General features: G+C 46.5%; 1 protein-coding gene across 14 annotated transcripts in view; it reads right to left on the reverse strand.

Annotated features, from left to right (window-relative positions):
* The window catches only part of Banp (BTG3 associated nuclear protein), a 78,000-nt gene that overhangs the window by 45,492 nt on the left and 7,080 nt on the right, over nt 1–25,428 (reverse strand). For 11 of the 14 annotated variants that reach the window (XM_052727421.1, XM_052727426.1, XM_052727417.1 and 8 more), the window contains 3 exons: nt 9,846–9,986; nt 8,100–8,191; nt 5,238–5,437 (listed from right to left, as the gene is read on the reverse strand). In XM_052727421.1, the coding sequence (XP_052583381.1) occupies nt 5,238–5,437; nt 8,100–8,191; nt 9,846–9,915 (362 nt within the window). In that variant the 5' untranslated portion in view covers nt 9,916–9,986. Of the gene's footprint in view, nt 1–5,237; nt 5,438–8,099; nt 8,192–9,845; nt 9,987–11,964; nt 12,528–15,304; nt 17,503–25,428 lie in introns of those variants that run through there. The other 3 variants (XM_052727423.1, XM_052727424.1, XM_052727427.1) reach the window with 3 other exon arrangements.

Here is a 25,428-nt window from a genome sequence, read left to right on the forward strand (position 1 = left end):
TAGAAGATTCATGGGAGGGGATGGAGTCATGGCTCTTTCAGGACACAAGATTAGTTTCCAGCACATCAAGTGGTTCCCAACTGTCTGTAACTCCAACTTCAGAGGAACCAACACCCCCTTCTGGCTTTAGAAGGACACACACTCATACACAGACCACAGACATACATGTAAATAATTTTTTTTTAAGATTTATGGGAGCTGGGGATGCAGTTCAGTCAGTAGAGAGCTTGCCTAGCATGTCCACAGCCCTGGGTTTGAGCCCCAACACCTCATAAAGCTCAACACTCATGAGGTAGGAGCAGAGGCAGTCAGAGGCCAGTCTAGGATACACGAGACCATGTCTCAGCAAAGGGGTTTGGACTACATATATAATTATGAAGTACTTAGAAACAATAAGAAATGTACAAGAGTTGTACTGGGAGAAATAAAAACATGACACATAGATGAAGAGATTCACTTTGTTCCTCAAACAACCCAGGATGGTCATGATGACAACTCTTCCCAGAGCAACCTGGAGCCGGCAGCACAGTTCCCTTCAAAGAGCATGGTTCTGCAGGTCTGGGGAAGTCATCTGAGCTGTCAGAACATTCACAATCTATCAGGACAGTTCACTTTGCTGTGTTGGCTTTGGGGAATGGAGCATTTCTCTGAGTTAGCAGGGTTTGCTAAGGACTCCTTAAGCTTCATGTATGTGAACTGGTGGCCCACTGGTTAATACTCAGCCCTGACATGCAGAGAGGAACGTGTATGGCTGTGCAAGGCAGCACAGGCCAGGCAGGAAGATCAGGCATGACATTAAACAGAAACATCCACAACTCAAAATTAGATAAGAAGTAAACAAGCCCATCACTGCCGAGAGACCAGATACTCCACGGTCTAACAGCCCTATCTTGATCCTACCACAATCTGAGCCTACAGAGTAGAGGCTTCTGAGAATGCCGACGGCCCCAAACGGATGCAGGAAACATAAGGTTCCCACAGCACTCACAGAAGAGATGTTCAGCAGGAGACCAGTTCTCCAAGAAGCAGGTAAGATAGGAGCTAGATCAGCTTCCCCATGAGCTTCCTTCAATGGGAAACAAAAGATCCCTGGGAACTAAGAAAGATCCCTGGGAACTAATATATGTAGTTGGATTGCTAGAGGGAGTTTAAACCATTCTCCATCACACACTTCAAGTTTCTAAAGTTTACTAAAGTCTGAAGAGAAAAGAAAAGAGCTAAGTTTTGTGCAACTGCCCTGAGGGAAGTTTTAAAATCACTTTTTTTTTTTTTTAAATTTTGAAAACCAGCCAGGCGATGATATCACATGCCTTTAATCCCAGCACTTGGGAAGCAGAGCCAGGCGGATCTCTGTGAGTTTGAGGCCAGCCTGGTCAACAAGAACGAGATCCAGGACAGGCACCAAAACTACACAGAGAAACCCTGTCTCAAAAAACAAAAGAGAAAAAAAATTTTGAAAACCACTATTATACAAAAACCTTTCATTCATCACAACTGGTTTTTTCCCTCCGTGTGTGCTTGGTTTGGTTTTGCTTTTGAGACATAGTCTCATGTAGACCTCAAGCTCATTGTGTAGTTAAAGATAACCTTAAACTCTGATCGCCTGGTTTGTACCTCCTGAGTGTGGGGATGACAGGCATATGCTACCACATTGGGTTTACACAGTGCTGGCGACTGAACCCTTACTCACTAAACCACCTCTCCAGTCCTAAAATATTTTTAAACCTTTAAAAGCAAAATATCTATTGCTTTTAAAAGAAAGAAAGAAACTTTGTCCTAGGTAATAGTCTTAGTCAAAAACAAACAGAAATGCCTGGTTTTAAAAGTTGTTATCAAGTAATATGGTTCTACAAGACAACCCTGGAGGCATCATGCTATCACTCTGGTTACTGCCTGCATTGGTTCCTGGCCTGAAGCTGTATCAGTGCTGAGCCGGGCGGTGGTGGCGCACGCCTTTAATCCCAACACTAAGGAGACAGAGGCAGGCAGATCTCTGTGAGTTCGAGACCAGCCTGGGCTACAGAGTGAGTTCCAGGAAAGGCGCAAAGCTACATAGAGAAACCCTGTCTCAAAAAACCAAAAAAAAAAAAAAAAAGAAAGAAAGAAAGAAAGAAAAGAAAAGAAAAAAAGATGCCAGTGCTGGCAACACATTACTGGCCTTATTGGAATGCTTCAAGCCCAGCATTAAAAGACTGGCTAATCAAATCACAGGCTTTCCACAACGATGTAGATGCTTCAACACCTACTGCCTCTCCAAACATCCTCAACATTAACATACCTCATTGCCATCCCTACAAGTACAACTATTCAAAGTCAAATGGCATACCTACAGGAGAGACTCAAGCCAGGCACAAGAGAATTAAAGTCCATTTCCATCTCTGGAAGCCAACTGCCACTGCAGGATGAAACCCCATCCCTGGAACCTTACAAACATTTTTATCGTGATTAAGCTTTGGCATCAAAGAAAACAGGCCTTCTTTTATTTATTTATTTTTCTTGAATTTACTCATTCAGGTGCAGAATCTGAAAATCTGGACCCAATGCCAGCTGTGGCTGGCAGTGTTCCATGGCCTTCTGTCTGCCAAGGAGCACAAACAATTAGATGAGCACCCCTTGGAGCCCACAGCAGCCTCAGCCTGTCCAACCAGGTAGGCTATGACCAGCAGAGGGCACAGATTTCCAGAGCAGAGAGAGGGCCTTGGGACCCACCTCCTGCTAGATCTGGACCTCTGCAGTCTCTCCAAATGGGAGGCAGTATCCTTCAGGGACTGGCTCTATGTGCTCTGTGGAGGCCTCCTTAGAGCTCAAAGACTTTGAGGATGACACCTATATTAGTCCTGTGAGTTACACATACAGCCAGCGAGTAGTGGTCCCAGGTGACTAAGTTAAGAGTATATGATCTGGACATAAGATCATTCGGCTTATGTACTTCTCTTAAGTATCCAAGGCCCCAGGTAAACAGAGCACAGGACCTTATTATCCAGTATGATACTGCCTTTTAGCTGTTTCTGGAAACCAGTCTATGCCCCACTGCCCAGGTTCTGTGGGAACAATTCTCATTTCTTCTCATCACTGACTTCATCCATCCTTCACTGAAATCCTAGGATTCAGCGCTCATCCTCTAGGATGCTCTCAGGTTTCCTGTTAACAGCTTTCTAGAGAACATGGCCCCTGTCACCACTACACCCAAGTAGTAGTGTCTCAGCTCTCTATCTTTCTAATGACAAAACTGGATCTTGGAAATGTCTGGGACCTGGGAACATCCAACCAGGTGACCCTGACACCCAGTGCTCCCAAACAGACAGAATTCCAAAACATATGCCCTTGAGGCCAGGCCACAAAAACACACCCTCTTCCACTCCAGGCCCTCCCATAACCTGGCAGAACTAGAACAGAGAAAAAGATATTGTCAACACTTCCCCAGTCCTGAAGACAGCCTGTTTCAGGAGTGATGACTGAGGTGTTATCCCCTAAATAGGCATTACCTTATGAGAGAAGAGGATCACTGCCCTTTATCTCCCTCTGACAACATCGGTGCTGTTTGGTGCAGGCTCAGAAGCTCTGGAGTCAGTGTGACAGACCTGGTTACCATGTAAGATGCTACCAGAGTCTAACTGTGGGCAAAGAGGCTAAGATGGCCTTCAGTGCCTGAAACAATCTCCTCTAACATGAAACCCTCTAACACACAAAGGCCTAGGTCTTGAGCATTCACATGAGGACCATGTGTCCCATGTGGACTTCAGACACAAGATATCCTTGCACAGTTTTTATATAACTTGAACTTTCTAGGAACTCAACTAGCTGTCAGTCTAGAAAGAATTACACTTAGCATCATTGGAAATGGCACAAAGAATTCGCCATTCTGAACATTCCACTGCCAACTGGTTGGTGCTTACAACCACAGCCTCACACCAGAAGACATGTGAGGCTTATCTCTGCCATCCATCGCATGCTGAAGCACAGATTTTACCACGTGCTGCTGTCCTTCCACACGTGCCTCCCTCTTGTAAAGTAGGCCACTCCATACTTAAAACTGTATTTCTGAACATTATGTTTGGGGACAAAGGGGCATTTCAAAAACAACTGCCTTAAGAGGCAATCGGTCTTTCTGCGAGCTTAAAAGGAAGCCTGCACAGACACTGGCAAGTGTCTGTGGGGAGAGACATGATGAGCTGGGCAGCCCACTTCAGTCACAAGAGCAACCCTGCCTCCTCTGAGAAGCTAGACACCCAAATTCCTCATGACAGAGGGGGACGAAGGGTGAAGCTGAGGTGCTCTTGAGAGCTGCAGGAGGCAGTGAGTGACTCTGTCCAGCATGCCTCATTAGGAACCATCTCAGAAAGAGGACAAGCAGTCACTTCTATTCTCGAGCACCTCAAAACCATCCAAAGTAACCCCTACTCTCCCTTCCCCATATTCCTTAAAATCCACAAGGCACCTACTGCTGCTCTAGTTACCAGCACCCATGGGCAAGGTGGCATCCAGCAAACACCCACCTTCAGCAAAGCCACTGGTGTCCCTCTAGCCTTGCTGTGGCTCCCACTGCCACCCAACTTTTCTGTTCTTCCCAAACCCAACAGGTAAGAGGCTGTAGGCCTTAGAGCGCAAAGATAACACTGTGCCCACTACCACAAGCGGACTTCCTCCTCGACACTGTAGAAAAGAATAAAAATAGCAGGAGTACTGGGTGGGTGTTGCTGTCCTGAAGGATCTCATGCCACACTGCATATGGACCCAGGTTTTAGAAGGACACCTTCTGAGGCACCTTTCCATCCCACTAAGCCAAGCATGAACCTTTCATGCTAGCAGAGTACAAACCATACAAAGCTCTCTAGGAGGCTACAAACCTTCTATTTTAAAATTAGGCACAATGCAAGTATCAGACTTAGCAGAAAGTTTGCTATGATCAAGTAAATTTTATAAACACCACCACTGAAGAAAACGTAGGCAATGACCAGCCAGAGGGAGGAAAAGAAAAGAAGCAACATACATGGGCCAAGTTCACGGCCAGGTGCAAGGAAAGAGGAGTCCATCTGCTTAAGCCAAGAAGAAAGTTGGAGCGACTCAGGTCATTCCAGCACAGAGTCTGTGTTTGGTTTCGGTCTAAGTGAAACCAGTACCATGGAACCACCAGGGCAGATATCGGGGCTCGGGCAGATCAGTAACAGTGGCGCCTGGGTTGGCACAGGAGCACTTTCCCAGGATGGCCTGTGGAGCCTTGGCTCTTCTGTACTTACCATCGCACTTTGTTGCAGGTCTGGGTGGCACCAAGTGGGGAACCAGCCACCATGGGGACCTGGATGGGACTGTGCTGTTTGTTGGTGACCAGGTCGAGCTTCTCTTCCAGAGATTTGCAAGTAGCCTCCAGAGCTTGCAGTTTGGCCTCGATGCTATCCAACCGCAAACATATCGTCTGGTTAATAGAGTACAGGAAAGACTGGAAGTGAAAACAGAAAAGCTTCAGAGAGGGTGTCTCACGCTGTGAGGGGCAAGTTCATGGACCCTAAACAGCTGGCTCCTCACTCCACCCAATTCAGCCCTGGGCTATGCCCAGGTATTCAGTGAGAAGCCCTGAGCAGTGCCCAGGTATTCAGTGAGAAGCCCAGCCCTCTGTATCAAACAAGACCCTTTCACAATCTCACCTGCATTAAGGTCATGCAGTAATAAGCTTGTCATGTGTTCATCAGTAGACTCACACGTTAAAACTACAAAATCTTTCTTATGATGACAGATTATACCTAACATCCAAACAGCCTGGAAAACACTGCACACTCACATTGTATCCAGCCACCCAAAAAAATGGCTCGACACTGGTATACTCCACTGAAATCTGGCAAAGATCCCTTCCAAGGACCTTCTAAATAGCAAGCATGCCACCTAGTGGCCCACAAAAGGAGCAACTACCAAGTTGAAATAAGCCGGCAAGCAGCCATGTTTAAACACAAGAACATGCAGACCAGAGGGAAAGGCCTCATTCACTCCCTCAACTGCCAGTCCTGTCAGGAGCCACCAGATGCATGACACACATAGGAATTTTACTGTGAAAAAGACGTCTAGGCCAGCATTCAGGGTGCTGATTAACGACAGGAAATACAGGAATAAGGCCAGCAACATCTGAAGAAAACAGAATGAGGAGTCGACTGGAGGAGATGTGTAGCCTTAGGGGCACATCAGAAGGAAGGTGCAAGCTGGCAAGAGTAGAGGCTCCAGCTCAGGCTGACCCTGGACCTCAGAACACAGGCAGTCAGAACAGCCTGCCTCTCCGCACCTAGTCCAAGCTAGTGGGGGCCAGTCTCTTCTCATTTGAAAGGGAACCACAGAATACTATCAAAATCACAACAGTTACAGTGGCATATAGCACATCACCAAAGCCTAGGTGCAAAGAAGCATGAATGCATGGGTCCAGAGCACTCTGAGCAGCCAACCTTGGCTCGCAAGAACTCTGAGCTTGCTTTATCCCCTGCTACCTGCAGCAATTAGGAACAGCCCCAGAAATGTCCTCCATACCCCAAACCCTCACATCTACCTCTGCACAGCACCACCAGTAAGGAAAGGGTTCAAGAGAGGACCCTCCCCTGCTAACCATTCTCCACAGAAGCAAACACCAAGGCTGTGTGCCGGAGGAAACAAGCAGCAGCACTGGACTCATCTCCAAGGGTCCTGGTCATCACTGGAGGCAATGTCAACAGTGCAGGGAGATAGAGGCATCATGAGCACTAAGTGGTGGACAGTTCTTGAGACAAGACCATGGACCACTATTCTTTATAACTGGACAGCATCAACTATTTGCCTCCCAAGTTCTTTTAATAGTTAAACCATTGTTTTAACTCTGAATGAGAAATGTTCTGTCTAGAGTTTGGGTGAAAAAAATCACTATTACAGACTAACTAATGTCTCAAGTAAATCCACAAAGAAAGAAGGGAAATAATATTTTTTCCTAACAACACTGCTCCACAAGTAAGGATGACCACAAACAGCTCCGACCTGTCTGTTGAGTTACAGCTAGCAATGTGGCATGTGAATGTCTTCCAATCCCATGACAGCACATGGTTACATGTGACAGCATGCATGCGAAGTGTGCTGTTAACAGTACCACCAGAACCCAGACAGCTACTTCCCTTTCCACTTGGTCTGTTTCTGTTTACAAATGTGTTCTGTGATACAATTAGGATCACACTTTACTTTGAAATCTGTTGCCATCCTTCTGTCCACTGGTCTGAAGTTGGATTTCACTAAACAGATTTGATTTTTTTTTTTTTTTTTTTTTTTTTGAGACAGGGTTTCTCTATGTAGCCCTAGCTGTTCTGGAACTCACTATGTAGACCAGGCTGGTCTTGGAACTCAGAGATTACCTGCTTCTGCCTTCTGGGATTAAAGGTGTGCATCATCACTCCCGGTCTGAGCTGATTTTTCAGTTCCCCACTGCAACTGGCACTGCTTCTCCTGGTTACCAGAGTGAACTGAGCATCTCAAGCAGATGCCCTCGACACAGAGGAAGCATGTGAACAGGACTGGTATCACCAAGATGCTGTTGTAACTTCTGTGCTAATAACTTACCTGCGGTTCTGCAGACATTGAGTCCCAAATAAGCAAATCCAGAAGCAATTCACTGACTGACCGAGGGGCCTCCAACCCCAGCAAACCTCAGAACTGGGGGGCCACAGCGACCCTCAGCTTTCCTCCCATCTGAGGCAGGCTTATGCACACACAGGGAAGACATCTCATTTGCCCTCCCAGTCTAATGCTTCCTCCTCTCCTCTTGCCAGGAACCTGGCCTGTGCTTTTATATAGCCTTTCGGTGGCATCTCCATGCTACAAGCCCAGGTCTTGACTGTGGCATCATCTGGAAAAAGGGTCTTTGCAGATGTATTTAAATAAATGAGATCATCCAGGCCTGGGTGAGGATAGGCCTCAGACATAGACTTTAGTGACAAGGCTGGGACTACCTAGAGGTCACAGCACAGAAGAGGCAGGAAGAGCCTCCCCTGGAATTCCAAAAGGCATGGCCCTGCCACTCTAGGGCTGCAAGAGGGTCAGTTCTGCTGTTCAAAGCTCAAGGCGATGGTAGAAAATTGACACAATGCACACAGGACCCAGACCTTTATAGAGGGATCCTGGCAATTGATCTCTAGTCGCTGGCGCTTCAAAGCAGGTTCATCATCATCTGTCACGACATGATTCTCCAAAACAACTGAAAAGCAACCAGAGACAGAAACTAGAGTGAGCATGGCGAGACTGTCAGGGCTCTTTACCACCACAGCCAAGCACAGTGCTGGCACCTTAATTACTTTGTTAAAATTCTCAGCCAGGCAGAAACAAGGCCCTCCCTCACCCCACAAAAACATCAGACCACCCAATCCATGCTCTCCAGAGTCCAGTAGACAACGCCACACTAAACCTTCATGACTTCTTCCCAGCTTCATTTAGTGTGTCTGCTGTCTAACCCATTGCAAAGTCAAAAGCAACCTCCCCTAGCCTTTGGTCCTGGGCCCACTCCCAACATGGGGCTGAGAGGCACATATGTACCAACAGTCAAAACCTTCGCTGTGTGTCATATATGCCCCAAACTAGCATAGCCAACATGTTGAGTTATGTGGAAGCTGCAGCCACGCAAGAGTTGCCCACCAGCAGCTCCTGCTGACCTTATCTGCTGTCAGATAAGCAAGGTAACCCCAATCCCAGCCTCTGCAGTACCATCCCAACTTCCTAATCTCATCCAAAATGAAGTACAAAACAAGGTCAAAGCGTGCCAGAGTCAAAGAGTAGCAGTGCTCACTATGACATTATCTCTGCAAACTGCACTTCTATTGACCTGTGCAATCTAGTCCTTTTCTCTTCACAGGAGCAATCATTCTCTCTCTCTCTCTGTCTCTCTCTGTCTCTCTCTGTCTCGCTCTCTCTCTCTCTGTCTCTCTCTCACACTCACTCTCACTCTCTCTCTCTAAGTTTTTTGGTTTTTCAAGACAGGGTTTCTCTGTGTATCCCTGGCTGTCCCAGAACTCGCTCTGTAAACCAGGCTGGCCTCAAACTCACAGAGATCCGCTTGCCTCTGCCTCCAGAATGTTGGGATTAAAGGCGTGCACCACCACTGCCCAGCTAACAATTATTTTCTTAAGAAAATTTTTATTTATTTATTAATTTTATTTATGTGTATATTATATTTTATTAGGTAATTTTATTTATGTGTATACATCTATGTGGATTATGCCACATGTGTGGGGGTGCCCTCAAAAGCCAGGAAAGGGCATCAGATCCCCTAGAGCTGGAGTTACAGGTAGTTGTAAGCTGTCTAACATGAGAACAGAACTCAGGTCCTCTGGAAGAGGAAGTGCTCTCAATCTCTGAGCCACTGCTCTGGTCTGACACAGATGACCTTCATAGATCTACTAATCTATGATTACAGAATTCCACGGTCAATATTTTACTGACCTTTATGCACAAATGTTTTCATTTCACTGTTTTAGTTTTTCTCACACCTCCTTGCCTAAAACAGGTGACACTGACTGCCTGTGCATTCCTCCAGACTCTGTGTACTCACTCACATTGGAGAGGACACGATTCTACCATCTACAGATCTCTCTTAGCAACACACCACATGCCTCTAGAGCAATGGCCTGAACTCCTGTGTGTGTGTGTGTGTATGAGTGTGTGTGTGTGTGTGTGTGTGTGTGTGTGTGTGTGTGTGTGTGTTTGTGCGCAGCACTGCTTACATCCCATGATTTGAGTTTTCACACAGAGCTAACATCACTGTTACGTCTGCTTTACTGAGGGAACAAAGTCCAGCAGAGTGGTTTTTGATACTGGAAAGACAGAGCAACAGTTCATCTACTGTCTCACAGCTCTACCTGGGTGGTCAGGACTCAGGTCTTCCACTGCAATCTGAACCACATCCGCCAAGTCCTGTTCTGACATCATCCAGAACACGAGAAGAGGGGTACACCAATAAGCAAGAATCCAGAGGTCGCGAGGTATGGGCTTTCTGTCACCTGCAAAACAAATGCCAAGAACCACAAGGGAAGATTAACGGTCACAGTGCAGAACAGATAGATCACTAGCCCTGTGCGGCCAAGGGGTCTTAGAAGTCTGCAGGTGCTTCACTACAGGGCTCCACATGTTTCCTGAGCACTCAGAAATGTTCAGAAACACAAATAACTATCTGGTTTTATTTCCTTTAAAGAAAAAAGTGAAGGGATGGCCCCAGGTGAAAGCCTCACTTCCCCACTCACTCCTCATGCCACCTCCAAGCACACCTTTCTAAGCAGGTTTGGAGCCCTCACATCAAGCCTAGCATCTCCAGTGGGCCCCAGCTGCCTACAGGAGCACTCTGTCAATCACGACCTGCAACCCATGGTTCCTCAGCCTCCTCGGTGACTATCACATCCCAGTGAACCAACCAGTGTCATAGCTGCATGGCCCTCCAGACACCCCGCCCCCAAGAACTTCCCCTAGCAGATCCATCTGCGACTTTCTTCCAGCTCCTGTGATGTTTTGATTAAGCTGCCAGAGACCTTACTCTCCAACATGAAACTGAAGCCAGGTCCATCAACACAGATCTAAATAAACAGTTGCAAATGAACAGTTACAGAAAGACCAAGACAGACTGTAGCTAAAAGTTTTCCTGGTACCTCCCAGCTAAATCTCTCTCACTCTCTCACCTGCCAGTCTGCAAAATATCACCACAATAGACAGAACTCAAAAGCAAACAAATATGACAGGTAGAGTCCTAACAACAACAACAGGAAAAAAAATAGGAACACAGGGAGTAAAAAAGACTACAAGGATGTTCAAAAATGCAATACAGAAAGCAGGTGAAGAAGACCCAAAAGTGTACTGGGAAACAACAGGAGCAAGTCAGGGCAACGAAACAGATCTCAGGACTGTTACCCAAGAGTCTCCTGGGGCTGGGGCACAGCTAAGCAATAACAAGCACACGGCCTTAGGTTCCACAGCCAGCACAGAAAGAAAGGGAGGGGCTCCTGAAAGTGGAAGTGGGGCATTGCTGAAACCACTTATTAAAAAGGGTACACCAAAAAAAAAAAAAAAAAAAAAAGAGGTACACCAGATACCTAGAGGGAAAAGAATTTTTCCTTATACATCCAAGCAAAAGACTAGATGGCTTACAACACAAAGAGAATTCAATCAAACCAGGCAAAAGAAAATGGATCAAAATATTTAAGATACTATGAGAGGGAATGAGCAGTTAAAAGTACTGCTCTTCCAGAGAACCCCAGTTCTATCCCCAGTACCTACATGGCAACTCCCAACCATCTTCAGCTTCAACTCTAGGAGGTCTGACACCATCTTCTGGCCTCTCAAGGCACTGCGTGCACATAACAGGCATACATGCAGACAAAACACTCATACATATAATCAAATAATAAAATGAAACTATGAGAAAGAAATGTAAGCCAAGAATTTTATATCTAAACAAAAATCACCATCAAGTCTAAATAAAGGCAGCAAATTTGATTCACATACAATGTCTAGGAACAGCCCCCCCCCCCCATACACAAACCCATTGTAAAGAATCTGCAAAAAGCCAGGCAGTGGTGGTGTGCGCTTTAATCCCAGGGCTGGGAGGCAGAGGCAGGCGGATCTCTGAGAGTTTGAGGTCATCCTGGTCTACAGAGTGAGTTCCAGGACAGCCAGGGCTACACAGAGAAACCCTATCTCAAAAAAACAAAATTAAACAAATAAATAAATAGAGAATCTGAAAAAAAAAAAAACCCAACTTCAGAAAACCAAAATCAGTAGAAGAGACAGTCAGCTGAGGGTACTGGGCACTGTGAGGAAGACTGGGAGAGGGAGGAGGGCCCCTTGTGTCCCACCACCACTAATAACAACTGTTTCAAACAGGAGAACACAACTACAAAATACATGATAACTGTCTTCAGTAACTGTTGCAAGGGGCACTGGAGTCCCTGCTGATAACTGAGGGTGTCTTGGTCAACACTAACTACTCACAGCACTCCAATCCTGCTGAACATTCCTGAGAGTGGAGAAGCAGACATAGTGGTGATCCAGTTTGTATCTGGGTACCACCATCTGAACAGGAAGGGCAAATGTGGACGTGGGTATATGTTGACACACTCTGCCCTGTCCAGTGATAGACAGGGCGGTGGTGGCAGTAGGCCCTGCAGCAGTATGTGTCTCTGGAGCCTGGCTGTGCTGCAAGATCCAGTCCTCAACAGAAGGAAACCAGACTCCTTGAAGAAAGGGGTCAGTACCTATTCCAGGCAAGAAACACACAAGCTGAGCCTGGACTTGTCAGACCACATGTAAGGCACTGTGAAAACCACTGGGCTCCCCCATCTGAAGGGGGCAGCCATCAAGACTTCTAGTAAGGACACCACAAACACTGCTAGGCTCAATCTACAGGACACCCGGACCAACGGGAAGGAGCTACTCTGGGTAAACATGAAAAAGCACTAAGTGTAACAGTAACTAAAAAAGTAACTAAGTGTAACTAACAGTCACTAAGTGTAACAGTTGCAGTGGGGTGAGGAGACCCTTGAAATTCATGACCGGTTTTCCTTACCAGTACTTTGGGGAAAGAGGGTGCCAGGGTCTCACCTTGCAAGAAATGAGAGAGAGAGAGAGAGAGAGACAGAGAGAGAGGGGGGGGAGGGGGGAGGGGGGAGGGAGGGAGGGAGGGGAAAAAAGAGAGAGAGAAAGAGAGAGAGAGATGGAGGGAGGGAGGAAGGAGAAAAGAGAGACAGACAGAAAGAAGAAAGAAAGAAAGAAAGAAAGAAAGAAAGAAAGAAAGAAAGAAAGAAAGAAAGAAAGAAAGAAAGAAAGAAAGAAAGAAAGAAAGAAAGAAAGAAAGAAAGAAAGAAAGAGAAAGAAAGAAAGAAAGAAAATCGTGTTGTACTGCACCACTGCTGACACACCTAATTAACACAGTAACAGGAGGGATTGTGGGGGGCGGGCTGTCTGTAGGAAGTTAAAGTAGACTTTAAGAGTTGACAAAAACTAGCCGGGCGGTGGTGGCGCACGCCTTTAATCCCAGCACTCGGGAGGCAGAGCCAGGCAGATCTCTGTGAGTTCGAGGCCAGCCTGGGCTATCTAGTGAGTTCCAGGAGAGGCGCAAAGCTACACAGAGAAACCCTGTCTCGGGAAAAAAAAAAAAAAAAAAAAAAAGAGTTGACAAAACTAAGGACTGGGTAGAAGCTAAACAACAGTTAAAGTCTGGTCGTGCAACGGCGAGATGCAAGAGTGACACCCACAGAACCCTGATGCAACCAGCAGCACAAGTCACCACACCCTAACATGCCATTTTGTTTGCATTTGATCTCATCAAAAGGGATTTTTAAGGGAAAACTGAAACTAGGAAAAAAAATACTTGCTACACATAGGCCAATTCTTTCTTTCACAGCAATAGGAAAGACTAGGAAATCTGAAACTGAGCATAAGAAATCAGTCTCAAAAAAAAAAAAAAAAAAAAAAAAAAAAGCCAAAACACGGACAGATGCTCCACCTGCTAGGTAACTGAAAACATACACATCTGACAAGGCATTGAGCCCAATAGCTTGCGGGGCCTTGGAGTAATCTCCTTGGACACAGGAACCTTCCAGTATATACACATACTGTGTGAAGATGCACTCAAAAAAGAACCATAATGGAACCCAAGCTGGAGTCTTTAGCAGCAGCAGTGGGACACCATGCACTGTGCAAGGAGTGGCTCTGAGCCTTGCTCTCTGGGAGCAGAAACAGCAGGAAAGGGGACAGACTAGAAATGCACAGCATATACCGTCTAGAGACTCAATGGCCTGAGACACATGGGAGGAAAGAACACTCTATTTCTCCTCTTCCTGCCATATTCTGCCTCTAAAATATGCTTCTAAAAAGTGATCAGATACACACATTGACAGCATCAGGGTAACACCAGGACATCACTATCCCAACTCCAATCAGTTCTGCTGTCTTCAATGTCAGCCTGAGGACTGTCCCAGAGCCTGGGATCAGGTGCAGCTCCCCTAGGTGAGGGAGAATAGCCCTGGAACTCTGTGCCCACAGCTTCCCAAGGCTTCTGAGGAGGAACTGGAAGTATAGAGCAGCAATGGCTGACAGATAATGTACCTCATGCTATACATAAAGCCTGTCTTCTCGCTTAGAATTGAGAAGCAGAAACTATTGAAGGGGTAAGCATTAGCTCTGGGCAGAGGCAACAGTCCTAAAGCCGACCAGCCAATTTCAGCACTAGACTGAACACAGTCCAGGGTCTAGCAAACCCAAAGAACTGGAAATGCACCACAGAGCCTTTTCCAGGAAAATGCACACACACAGGCAAATCTTTGCAGTTTTCAAGGCTGCACAGATACTAGAATCACCAGCATGCCTACCTTAGTATCTCAGGGCAGATGGCCACCGGACAGACTCACCTTCCCAGCTTCACCTGCAGCAAGTGCAGTTACAAGGCCTCTCCAACCCATGGCCCACAAGCCACATCCATCCCAGGAGAGCAATAAATGCTGCCCAATACAAAATCATTAGTCTGCTTAACACAGCAAGGTTTTGTTTGGGGGAGGTTTACTTGACTACATGGCTTTGGTGCATGAACTTCATAGATGATGATGTCTGTCACAATGTCAAAAAACTGGACACTCCTACAAGCCTCCCCAAGGAAACCTCCCAGGTGCGGAAGCCTCTGGGAACCCTCAAGAGAGAACTGGCCTACAGGCTTGGCCTTCTCCAGGCCCAAACATGGAAACCCACGAAGAGCAAAGATCTAGAGGGGAGGAGCCAGCTCCCAACATATGTGGAGCTGCCCCGTTCCTAAGCCACCTGCTATGGACAGCCTTGGGAGAAAGTAAGATAACCGCCTGGTCTAAACCTGCTTACTCTGGCCCTGTAGCCTACTCACAACGGCCCTACCTCACAGATTCCATGAGCAGTCCCTGCCTCTCCTAAGGAGCCAATGGCAGCGGCTTTCAAATGCCCAACCCCAGCATCTTCGTGCTTTCTAAAAGCTTTGCAAGTGGCTTAAGAAAACACTCTGAACTGGCCATAAAACCCTGAACCCTGACCTCCTCCAAATGAGGACACCACTGCCCCCTTAACTGTTAATCCAAATGCTTCTGTTGCCAGGATAAAAACATTTAAAATTCTGCTAACAGGGAAGGTTTTGATAGAAAAAACTAGGGCAAGAAGCCCAAGAAAACTGGAACAGAGAGTGGTACGCGCAGTTGCCATTTTGGCAAATTAGCTTTGCCGTTTCTCAGAAGGCCTGGGGAGTATCCAGTCCTAATGTAATAAAGCAGCTGGACTAAGACTAATGTTCAATAAAGACTCAGAATGCAATTACCAGTTAAGAGTCCTGGAGCTCCCAAGGTGCACGTGGAAAGAGGGCAGTCCACCAAAGACACAACCCAAGTGCTCAGCAGGGGTACAGGAAGATGAGGGGTGGTTCAGCCACATGTTAACATGGAAGAAGGATTTAATCTTGCCACCCCAATACACCACAGGAAGGAACACCAATGGAAAGTTCTAGGTCAGCATGTAGGAGGACAGCCATTCCCTCCACTGGAACTGCATGTGTATGTCTTCCTACGCCTATGGGAGGTACACAGCAGTACACGGGGGTTTGGGATAGTACATTTCAGACCTAAGGGGACTCCCTAAGGGGAGGCAGAGACCCAGGGTCTCCTTCCCCTTGGATTCTGCACTCTAAATTGTTTACTTTCCACGTGACTTATTTATACTATTTACTGCTTGCCAGTGATACAGCTTTTCTAGGTCAGAGTAATTCAGTGCACAGAATTAACACAAGCATCAAATCACAAGGACACCTGAGACATTCTTCCCCAATGCTGGGTCTTAAACCCAGAGACCCAAGCCACTAATCTAATAATCTAGTGAGGCCTTCTTTAATCCATCTCACTTAGCCCCCTACCTTATCCTCCCCTACCCCCGACTCCTCAGACCTCCTCTCTGCACCTTGACTGAACTCCTCAGAACTCCTGGACTAGTAAGTCACACTTCCTCCACTCGCTCTTGCCAGAGCTCCACAGACAACCTTGCTTTTCTGCCCCACTCCCAGGGCCCCTCCAGGGTGCCAAGTGCTCTAGGACCCTCAGTTAAGTCACTCTACTTCCTGCCTCCTTGCCCTGTTTCTGAGCTCCTCTCCTCTGAGTTTCACAGTCCTCCTTCCTACCAGGCTGCTCCAGCTCCAGCTCTGGCTTCTCTCCCACAAGGCTCTCCACATGCCACACACCACCCTCCCAAGGACTATCCCACTTCCTGCAGAACTATCCCCCTGGGCCACTGTTCTTCCATCTCAGCCGGCTCCCTATCAACTCCCTGCCAGGACACCCAGGGCAGGGCCTTCTGCTCAATGGGCACTGCAGACCTGGTACTCAGCCAAAAGTCTCACACATCTAGCTGACACTGCAGCACTCTCCCAGCTCGGCCTCACTAAGCACCAGCACAGACCGCTGGACATCTCTTTTAGGATATTAACTCCAGGTACCGATCACAGCCCTTCCCAATGTCTCAACTGTCAGCAGTAGCCCATGTTATCCAGCTGCTTGGACCAAAGCCTCATGCCTGGGTGGTTCTTCTATGCCATCCTACAGACTCTGGCTCCAGCTTTGCATGCACCGAGGCATCACCTAACACCTGGATTCATGTGCAGTTCCCCACCTTCTGCTCCAGAGCTCTTAACAGCAACTCAAGGGCCACATCACAGACAAGATTTCCCTGGCTCATTAACATGCTGCAAAGGCATGAGGATAGCTTGTGTGCCCTCGGCAGATAGCTACACACCAGCAGCATCCCTACTGGGCTCTCTTTCTGGCTCACTCACTGGACCTATCCAGTCACCCCACATCCACCCCCAGCTCACAAGGAACAGGCCAGTCTAGGCCCTTCCAGCCAGACATCTAGTGGCCCCTTGCCCCTTTCCCACATGTTCTCACGGGTTCCTTAGTGACACTAAGTCATTCCTAAAGGACCAGCACCCACCCTTTCAGTCCCATCCTGCCTTGTGGATGAGCATTTTCTTCTGGCTTACTGTATTTCTTAAATACCTGCTTTGCTTAAGCATCTGCCTCCCATGCCCTGCTGAAAGCTGAGCCCCAGTGGAGCATTTGAGCAGCCTGCACAAAGCCTGGCCCATGCTGCACCCAGTATATATGCCTGCGATGGGCCCAATGGAAGGCACTGTGCTCATGCCAGACACAGATCCCAGTATGACATCAGCATTGCCACTGAGAACCCACTGGGTAAGAACCCCATTTACCCTGAGCTAGCCAGTGCAGACACGACACTGTGTAGAGAGGTCACACTGTGCCTCATTAATACATACGATTGTGTCAGCACCATAAAAATTAACTTTATCACATTTCAGTAAAAACTAAAGCCAGGCATGGTGGCACACACCTGTAATCCCAGCACTTGGGAGGCAGAGGTAGGCAGATCTATGAATTCAAGTCCACCCTGGTCTACATGACAAGTTCCAGGCAAGCCAGGGCTGCATTATGGGGTTATGTTTCAAACACACCACACACACACACAAACATACACATACACACACACACACACACACACACACACACACACACACACACACACAATTAAATTAAAATTATGGACTAAGGTCTTCAAAGCCTTTGTGACTGTGTTCTGGTCTCCACAGGACTGCACTATAGTTAACTACATAAACTCAACTGCTTAGCTCTATGTGAGTACCAAACTGACTGTCAATATGGACCAGAGTCAGTGCCTGCCAGTCAGCAATGAAGAATAGTAACTGAATATTTAACTACAAACGTTTTTTAAATTTTCAAGTATTTCCAGCATCCATAAAAGAAAACTATAAGTATTAATATAGGAATTTTTAAAAGCTATTTCAGGGAAGCTGAGATGGAAGAATAAATTCAAGGCCTACTGGGCTAAAACCCTGTCTTGCTGGGCAGTGGTGGTGCACAACTTTAAAACCAGCACTTGGAGCTGGGTGTGGTGGTGCACACCTTTAATCCCAGCACTCAAGAGGCAGAGCTAGGTGGATCTCTGTGAGTTTAGGCCAGCCTGGTCTACAAAGTGAGATCCAGGACAGGCACCAAAACTACACTGAAAAACTCTGTCTCGAAAAACCAAAATAATAATAATAATATTAAATTTAAAAAATAGCTAATAAAAAAAACTGTCTAAAATATAGAGGACTGGGGTTATAGCTCAGTGGTGAGGCGTGGGTTTAATCACCATCACAGGAAGGGTGAGGGGGGTACACAACACTACTTAGAGTATAAAGCTTCATTTTAGGGGGAAAGGTTAAAAAAAGAAACACTACGGAGTATCAGCTCTCGTGACATGAAAAAATAATGAAGGCAGCAAGAAAAAAATGACAGGAAAGGCTCACTGCACTCCAGCACATTCCCCGCTGGGATGCCTGGTCAAGGCATGAACCACATCATACAGGATGTTCAATGGCTTCTTTCCTGTCAGCCTCGAGGACAGGCATCTCAGAGCTGTTTCTTACATCAAGCCTCTCCAGGAGCCCTCATGCCACATCTGGCTTGGTGTGGTTATTTCCACAGGAAGCAGGACAGAGAGCCAGACACACAGTCCTGCACTGGAATGACACGCCAGTCACCAGATGCCTGTCCAGCAGTGTGTCTACCAAGCCCACTGCTCATGCCACCAGTGAAAAGCCTAGCGTGTTCCTGATGTGTCTGGAAGGGGCTGTGGAACGCATCTACGGCTTGTCTGGCCTCACTTTATGGAAGAAAAAATATGCTTCACTGTTGGCAAAAAGCCATAAGGCCAGGAGCAGCCCTTAGCAAGTACGAGTGAAGAACAGATGTAGACAGGACACAGTGTACGTGGAAAAGGTACTCAGAACCACTGCAGGAGTGGAAAGAAGGGATTCTAGGCCCCAAGTCCCACAGTGTTCCCAATGTACTGCTTTGCTCTAGGAGACTTCAGAGTCCATGAGAGTTGGAATGCCAAGTCCACAGTGCCATAAAAATCAGGATACAGACAGACATAGTGATACACACTTTCGATTCCAGCACTTGGGATGTAGAGGCAGGTGGATGTCTGTGAGTCAAGGCCAGACTGGTCAACATACATAGCAAATTCCAGGTTGCCTAGGCTACACAGTGACTGTCTCAAAAACTAAACTAATTAAATTAGGTATACATAAAAATCAGGACAGCAAGTGTCACTTCTTGTCCCCTTAAAGAAGGAGCAAAGTGGTACTCAGGCAGCCAAGTCTACAGGAACATGGAAACTACTGAGGCATCAAAGATTACCCTATCTTTTCAAGACACAGGAGCACTAACAAAAACACAAAACAAAAAAATCCAAAAGCCAGGAGGTTAGCAACAGGATTTATTTTATTAACTAAAGCACATGGGAAGGTTCAGCTTGCTTCTTCTCCCAAAACACATCTGAGCTGGAGTATAAAAAGAATGAGGTGGGGGCTGAGATGTCTCAGGTGGTAAAGTGCTTGTTGTATATGAGGACCTGGGTTTAGATCCTCAGGACCCACACAAAGGCCCCTAGGGCTGGTGAGGCAGGGGCAGATCTCCAGAGCTTACCTGGCCAGTCAGTCTAACCAAAGTGATAAGCTCCAGGTTCAGTGAAAAACACTGGCTCAGAAAACAAGACAGAACGACAGAAGATATCCAGTATTTATCTCTGCCATTCACATGCATGCACACACACCACAGACAGAACAAGTGAATGAAACTGAGTTAGAAAATGGCAATCAGACTAGACGTGATGGTCGGTTGTGAGGAAAACAGAGAAGGCAAGTACTACTTCTTCCAGGGGTCCTGCAATACCCTTGGGAAAATATAGGCAACACTGTTTTTCTTTGAGATAGAGCCTCTAAAAAATGTTTCAAGTTAAAACTAGGAAAGAACAAATAGACCCGAGGTCAGGTCACTTCTTTCCTAGGTTGATAATGACTGATTTAATGTGTCACTTTCTCACACTTGCACACATCACACACAAGTATCTCATCAAACAAGTCCATAGGAGCAGGAGAGATAACTGGCCACAGGAAAGCCCACAAACACTATACCACCCACAGATCTGTCCAGCTAAAACACAAGCAGGATAACAAGCCTCAACCAGAAAATGATTTCTGTCTCAATGGTTTTCTCCCAGGCAGTGGACAGAAGGTCAGATGTGTGATGGTGCCAGTCTTCTGGACACAAAGGCACAGCTAAAGATTATCTTAAGAAAGCCAAATACCAGGGCAGACATAGTGGTTCAGCCCTTAATCACAGCAATCAGGCAGCAGAGGCAGGCAGACCTCTGTGAGTTTGAGACCAGTCTGGCCTACATAGCAAGTTCCAGGCCATCCAGAGCTACATAATGAGACTTTGTCTCAATATATAAATATTCAGGAAAAAGAGAGAAAGAAACCCAAGTACCTAGGAGATGGGAGGTTCCACTTAAGTGTGTGGCCAGTCAGGTCCTAAACACGACACTCACGGGCACAACCCCACTGAAGCGTGAAACGGCTGGTGTGCTGGGAGGCAGCAGCAGTTCTGATTTTTGGGTGTGGGACCTTCTGCAACACCACATTTGCTATCATATCATATCAGAATATGTTTGGATATTGTGTTATTTCTTTTAAAATAAGTCATTGAAAATTTATCTTTCCTCTTTTCAAGACAAAGTTTCTCTGTATAGCCCTGGCTGTCCTGGAACTCACTCTATAGACCAGGCTGGCCTCAAACTCTGAGGTCTGCTTACCTCTTCCTCCTGAGAGTTGGAATTAAACGCATGCACCACCACCACCCAACTGAAAATTTATTTTTTATATACAAAATAAATACAAGTACTTTTTGTTTTGTTTTTCGAGACAGGGTTTCTCTGTGTAGCTTTGCGCCTTTCCTGGATCTCGCTCTGTAGACCAGGCTGGCCTCGAACTCACAAAGATCCGCCTGCCTCTGCCTCCCGAGTGCTGGGATTAAAGGCGTGCGCCACCACCGCCCGGCTAAATACAAGTACTTTTTAATGAAAAAGAACTACATCCAAAATAACAAAGGCTTCATGAGAAGTGACATCGTCTTGCCCTTTTATAGACTTGCTAACCTCCAGGCTACAGCTGCATTCTACAGATCCTACTCGTAGCCTGGCAGAACTTCAGCCAGCCTAATGGGGAGATGCAGCTAGAAATGGGAGAGAAATTCAACAGCTTTTGCACACAGCTGTGGATACACTCCTTTGCGGTGACCCTAAAATTCAGCATTTGCTTTAGTTCTTGAAGTCTAACTGCAGCCTGACACCCCTGGAAACTTTGCACCTGATATCCTCAAAGCCCACTAATCTGTTCTGCTTGCCAAGTGGGTTTCAGGGGCAAATGTAAGCTTCCATTTATCATTCAGAAAGTCCTACCTACTCCCTAAGGTATACGCAGCCTATAGATGCTATTCATGATATACGATACTAAAAGCATTGTGCCAGGCATGGCCAAGCAGGCTCATAATCCCAGCACTCAGGTGACTGAGCAGGAGGATCCCAAGGTTAGCTTGGGCTATGATTTGAAATCCTATCTCCAAATAAATAAACAAAACCTCTTGTGTGTTAATATTAGCACTGACTCCTCTTTGAAGGAACTGTTGGGCTCACAGCAGTAAATACAGCTTCCTAAAAATTCCAATCCCACTCGACAACTCAATTTGTATCACTGATAACAGCCTCCTTAGGAGTGACAGGCTTTGCACATTTTGTAAGAAAACCATGTTGGTCAGGCTTTCTTTTGTGGTGGTCCATGAGAAAGCAGCTTGTTCAGCTTACAGCTTCCATTACTACAGGGTGGTATCCTGGGAACAATCCCAGTATGCAAATGCTCTCATCTGTCCATGTCATCAAAGTGTTAAGATGAAGTGAGTACTAACGGCTTTACTGCAACATTAGAACAATCATTTAAAAACATATATTTATTTTTATTCCTTTTAATTGTGTGTGCACGCACGCACGCACGCACGCATGCACGCCTGTGGGAATACGCACATGAGTGCAGGTGCCCTCAAAGACTAGAGGCATCAGATCTGCTAGAACTGGAGTTACTGACAGCTGTCAGCCGCCTGACAGGGGTAATGAGAACTGACTTGGGATCTCGGGAACATCAGCAAGTGCTCTTAACCATTAAGCCATCTCTCTAGCCCATCAAGGACATTCTTGGGTAAAAATACGGCATTTGATGTTTCACTACCTTGCAGAGAACACAAGAACATAGCATGGTGCCACAGGCCTGACTTGTGTTCAAGCACCAGCCATCTTCCCCACCACCAATTCTGCACCATCAGTCCAAATGCTGACACAGAAAAAGATAAACAATTTCTCATCATTCTTTTGGCCTCAGAGGCTGTCCCAGAGGCTGTAGGCCATGCTGATAACCACAGCACTTGCAGGCACGGACATTGAATCAACCTCCATCTCTGCCTATCGCTTCACCTGTGCCTTCTTTACCCAGCATTTCACCTGGTCCAGGCTGCAGTACTCAGTGTCCATTCCAGAACTTCGAGTCAAGTTCTCCTCAATTACCACTAGCTCTTCCCAACTTCTGCTGCTCAAGGGGGACCACCATCCCACAGCTCCTTGGGAAAGAAGCCTGCAGGACCTGGACATTCTGGGCATGCTCCCTTCAACAGTCCTAAAGTACCCTCCTTCTGGTTCTCCTCAGCATCCCTTCTCTGCTCACACGTCACCCAAGTGCATCAACTGCCAAGGGCCCTGGTTCCAACACAAGTCACACCTCCATGGCATACCTTGATGGCAGACTTGGTGTGCCTCCCAAACCATGCACGACTGAACAGGAACTGTACCTGTCGGCAGCTTCTGATCACTGCTTGTCCCACCAAGCCCATTCCAGATCCTTCAAAGGCTCCATTCACCCACATCATTAGCTTTCCACAGCTCTGAGTGGCTCCAGCCCTTCCAGTTGGCCTACCAATGACCTCAGCCTGTTCCTCACTCACAAACTTCATAGAGGCCACACAGTGGCAAACCAGTGCCCACAGAGAAGGTCCAGCTCCTACCGGTTTCTGTGTAACCCATGAGCCAAAAGTTGATCTTACATTTAAAACAATAAGGGGAAAAATTTAAATAACTACTGTAGTTTAGAATATAAAAATTAGATGAAATTCAAATTTCAGCCCCCATATATGGTTTCACTGGAGCACACAGTACCCATTGTCTCTCATGCTATCTGCTGCTTCTGCCACACAGCACATCCAAGAGCTGCTGGGCTGCGCCCAACCACTGGCACCCTGCTCTCCAGCATCTAACCTGCAGTAGGCAGGGGTGTTTGCACACTGGGCTCACCAACAGGGGGGCCTAGTGCAAGCTTATTAGTCACATTTCCACAAATTATGAACAACCTGGATTAGAGATGAACAGACCATAGTACATACTGTAACCTTGAACCATGGCTTTTAGAACCAGTGACCTGGACCAAAGAGATGCTACTTGATGGCTATTATCTGTACCTACTTAACCAACAGCAGAACCACCTCCACATACTTCAAACTGTGACCTACGAGGCCCAACGTACACGTTCATCTCCACTACATAAGCCAACATTCCAGGCATTAATACCAACCTGAGCCACAGCAACTGTATTCTTCTGCTGCATGCTCTGTAATGCTAGTGCACTGAATTGAAGCTAGACCAAAGCAAACACTCATATATCTGGCCAGACATGGTGGACTACACCTTTAGTCCCAGTACTCTAGAGGCAGAGGCAGGCAGATCTCTGGAATTTTAAGACTAGCCTGGTCTATATGGTGAGTTCCAGGCCAGCTAGAGCTACATAGTAAGAACATTGTCCAAAAAAAGAAAAAAAAAAGCTTACCATCATTTCCGTTTTCAATTTATTTTCCCACTGAAATGTCACAGAATGTCACAACTAACCCCTTGAGGCTCCCCCCCCCCAAAAAAAAACAGGATCAGATCTGAGAAGCTCAAATGAGCAAGCAGGATGTTCACACAGCACATGTAAGAATAAGACACTCAATGGGTGGTGGTGGCTCACACCTTTAATCCCAGCACTTGGGAGGCAGAGGCAGATGGATAGAGTTCAAGGCCAACCTGGTCTACAGAGCAAGTTCTAGGACAGCCAGGGCTACACAGAGAAACCCTGTCTCAAAAAAAAAACCAAACAAAACAAAAGTAGCTAAAAAACCAAGACACTCTAGCTTGGAGACCCCATCTCAATAGTAGTGTCTTTATTAAACCAGAACATGTCCCATGCCAGAACCTGTATATAAAATGCCACTGACTGATCACTCCAAACACATGGCAATGGCCAAAGATGGCGGACCAGGACACACCTTTTCCCTGCTTTACAACAGAGCAGGGTATCCTGGACCAAGTACACTCCAGGGCATCTTACCTACAAGGCTCTCACAGGTCCCAACCCCACCAAAAGCTACCAGGTATCTGGATGGAGTGCTCCAGTGACCATGAGTAAAGGAAGGTAACTAGAATGCTTTTCATCAATCTCAGCTATGGTAGCAACATACAGCAAGAATCTGTTTGCCTCGGGGGCTGGAGAGATGGCTTAGAGGTTAAGAGCACTGACTGCTCTTCCACAGGTCCTGAGTTCAATTCCCAGCAACCACATGGTGCCTCACAACCACCTGTAATAAGGTCTGTTGCCCTCTTCTGGTCATACATGCTGTATACATAATAAATGGGTTAGCAAGACAGCTCAGCAGGTAAAGGTACCTGCCACAAAGCCTGACCTGCCTGAGTTCCCATACTTGAAATCCACACGATGGAAGAAGAGGCTCCTGAAAGTTGTTCTTTGACTTGTATCTACACACACATGTGCACACACAGAGTTAAAATTTGAAAAACAAGTTACTCAGAATCATGTATATGGTGCATGCCTATAACCCCAGCACTGAGGCTAAAGCAGGGGAGCTGTGGCAAGTTGGTCTATACAGAGGCCAACTTGGTCTATACAGAGTTCCAAGCCAGGCAGGGATACATACAGAAAGACTTTCTTCTAATAAACAAAATTTTTAAAAATTTAAAAAAAAAAAACTTAAAAACGCAAATCCACTCATCTTTCTGCCTTTGGAACATCTTCTTTTCTTCACCATAATCTTCAGGATGAAGAGACTGCATACACCTATGAACAGTCCAGCTCTGAGCTGCAGGGACTCTCCAGAAACCACTCTACCCAGCCTAACGAACAGGAATATGGGTACTAGAGTCCAGGCTCCTCCACCTTTCAATGAATGAAACAGAAGACATGGAAAGGCCATGCTCTCAGTTCATGAAAGTCACCCTGCATTTGTACTTAACAGCCAGTTTAGGCAGACTTCACCCCTGTGGCCTCTGCCACCAGGGTCCCCTGAGTCTTCCCAGGTCTCAAAAGGAAATGGCCATTCCAAGTCAGCAATAAATGTATAGACTTTGTATTTTTCTGAGCTTATACTCTGTAGAATGAAGGCCCTA

The sequence above is a fragment of the Peromyscus californicus genome, unplaced genomic scaffold (assembly GCF_007827085.1).
Source record: "Peromyscus californicus insignis strain IS unplaced genomic scaffold, ASM782708v3 Scaffold_8__1_contigs__length_139910024, whole genome shotgun sequence".
Lineage (NCBI taxonomy): Eukaryota > Metazoa > Chordata > Mammalia > Rodentia > Cricetidae > Peromyscus > Peromyscus californicus.